Below are 2952 nucleotides of genomic sequence, written 5' to 3' on the forward strand. Positions count from 1 at the left end.
CCTGCGACGATGAGTGCACGTTGTGCGCTGCTGGCAAGAAGCCAAAATACAGAAGAATTGAACTTAGATTCAACGATTCTTACCGCTTTCTCCAGGCTAGCCTCGAAAAATGCGTCGCCATGTTAAACATGCCGGAAGTTACCAGAGATCATTTCCCAAATGTGTCCTTGGACGCAATTCGAAGGAAAGGAGTGTACCCATATGAGTACGTCGACGGGCCCGAAAAGTTCGACGAGACGGTTCTTCCGTCGAAAGACGCTTTTAATTCAACATTGAAGGACTCCGTGTGTTCCGTCGAAGACTATGCACACGCCAAACGTATGTGGAACGAGTTTCGATGCTGCTCGCTGGGTGATTTCCACGATCGATACTTGAAGCTGGACGTGCTTTTCTTTTCGCTTAAGATCAATGCGACATGCAGCTTTTCATCGAGAAATGTATCAGGGGCGGCATCGTGCAATGTTGTTTAAGACATGCGAAAGCAAGCAACAAGTACATGGGAGACGAGTACGATCCCAATCAGGAGTCCAGCTACATAATATACTTGGACGCCAACAACCTGTATGGTTATGCGATGACGCAGAAGCTGCCACAGTCTAATTTCGAGTGGTCGGACATCACCGAAGAAGGACTGAAACATCTGCTTCAAGAGGATAATTTTGAAGGATCGACAGGATACTTCGCGGAGGTAGACTTGGAGTATCCTTCAGAATTGCACCAGCTCCATTCGGATTTTCCTCTGGCACCTGAGCTAAAATGTCCTCCTCGCTCCAATCAACCAAAACTGCTTCTGACGTTGGAGAGGAAGGATCATTACGTAGTGCATTGCAAACTGCTGAAATTCTATCTCCAGCAGGGTCTTGTTTTAACTAAAGTGCACAGAGTTTTGAAATTCACGCAGGGAAAATCTCTGGAACCCTACATCAACATGAACACCCAGAAGCGGCAGGTGGCGACATCTGACCTGGATAAGGATATGTATAAACTGATGAACAACGCCATCTATGGAAAAACAATGGAGAATGCAAGGAAATACAAGGACGTCAAGATAGTTTCGGACGAAAAAAAATGCAGGAAGTGGGTTGCCAACCCACGCTTCAAGAGCAGGAAAATTTTCAACGAGAACCTGACGTTGCTTCATCTTGACAAATCCTGCATTACTTTCAACAAACCGACGTACGTGGGGGCTGCGATTCTCGAACTGTCGAAACTGCAAATGTACGAGTTCCACTACAACATCATGAAGTCACGATACAAAAATCAAATCCAGATCGCTTACATGGATACGGACAGTTTCGTTTATGTGATGAAGGAAGATCCGTACAGGGGCATGGTAACCGAATTGAAGGAACATTTCGACACTTCGGGCTATCCACAGCCGAACCCCTACAACATTTTGCCAAGAAACAAGAAAGTTTCAGGATTTATGAATTACGAAATGAACGGTGAGATCATCAGAGAGTTTGTGGGACTCAGGGCTAAATCGTATTGTATCAGAACGACCGTTGCCACCATCAAGAAGTTCAAGGGAGTTGGGAAAAGCACTGTTCAGGGGAAGTTAAACGTCGAGGATTACATCGAATGCCTGAAGAAGAAACTCCCCATCCTGCGGGAAGAGAGGAGGTTCCAGAGCATAGACCATGATGTGAAGACCGTGAAACTGAACAAAGTGGTGTTGGATACAGAGGACTACAAGAGAAAAGTTTTGAACTGCGGTATTCACACTGTTCCATGGGGCTATTCACCAATCGGAGGGAAGTCCAAATCATGCAATATCTGTAATTAGGCTAATTCTAATCCTGTAACAAATCCACTTCGCACGCAGACACACGCTTCTGTATTAAATTGTACGCATACACACAAAATACTTTTCCATTCACATGATTTCCGGCATCCATCTACTTTTTTTTTGTTGCTGAAATAAACAGCAGTCTCTTCCCTATCATATCACTTACCGTCGGACGGGAAATCCAACAATTCACCTTTGACGACCTCTTCGCTGGATATCTTGACGTACTTGGGAAGCGTGGCGCCAGGTTTCCTCCTGTTGTAGCCGAACACGTTGGTTGGCATGTTATAGCGCATTTCTTTCTTTACAGCTGCTCAGACTATTTTATTAATTTTTCCTCTTCTTGCTTCAAGAAAAGGTCTCGCAGATATTTTTACTGGTAAAGATTTTTCTTTCGAAGCCAGCGCCCTTTTTTTCCCTTGCGTATTTAATCAGAACAGAAAAGATGCTCATCGGTAGAGGAAATGCTAGAATTTGTATTGTTTCTTTGTTTTCGAAAGCACACTCCCCCCTCAAGAGCGCTCGTTTTGATTTGTTAGTTAAATTTAGCTTGCGGCTCAAACAAAAGTAACACCAAGCAAAAAAGTGTTTTTTTTCCCCTCGGTTAAAGAGCCAAAAGTGCCACTTATCATCGCTAGAAACAAATATTGAAATTTTATTTTCCCTTTTGTGTTGTACAGCATAAAAATATGAAATGTACGGGCTCACAAAAGACTTCGAGGCTCACGCGCACAAAATTGATCGGCCATGAAATGTTCGGAGGGGCTGTCTGACCAATCAGAGCCATTCACCATTGGAAGAGATTAGGTTAGTTCGTGCATGATAGAATAAATGTTGCCAACTCACTAGGTTAGTTTAACTCGTAAAATATTGTGGTGAAATGTTGATGGCAGAGTTGGAAACGCTGAGAGTGAGGCATCGTAAATATACAGCGTAAACGGCTACGCAGAGTTGGCAACGCTGACAGCGAGGGTACGCCGTGAATATACAGCGAAAACGGCTACACAGAGTAAGCAACGATGACAGCGAGGGTACACCGTGAATATACAGCGTAAACGGCTACCAGAGTTGGCAACGCTGACAGCGAGGGTACACCGTGAATATACAGCGAAAACGGCTACACAGAGTTGGCAACGCTGACAGTAAGGCACCGTGAATATACA

General features: G+C 44.4%; 1 protein-coding gene across 1 annotated transcript; it reads left to right on the forward strand.

Annotated features, from left to right (window-relative positions):
* Positions 1-496: 496 nt before the first annotated feature.
* On the forward strand, positions 497-1786 carry LOC146004877 (uncharacterized). Its single transcript, XM_083143904.1, has one exon. The coding sequence runs from the start codon at positions 497-499 to the stop codon at positions 1784-1786; it is 1290 nt and encodes a 429-aa protein (XP_083000030.1).
* Positions 1787-2952: the final 1166 nt, after the last annotated feature.

Source organism: Lepisma saccharinum, chromosome 22, assembly GCF_977018435.1.
Source record: "Lepisma saccharinum chromosome 22, izLepSacc3.1, whole genome shotgun sequence".
Classification (NCBI taxonomy): Eukaryota; Metazoa; Arthropoda; class Insecta; order Zygentoma; family Lepismatidae; genus Lepisma; species Lepisma saccharinum.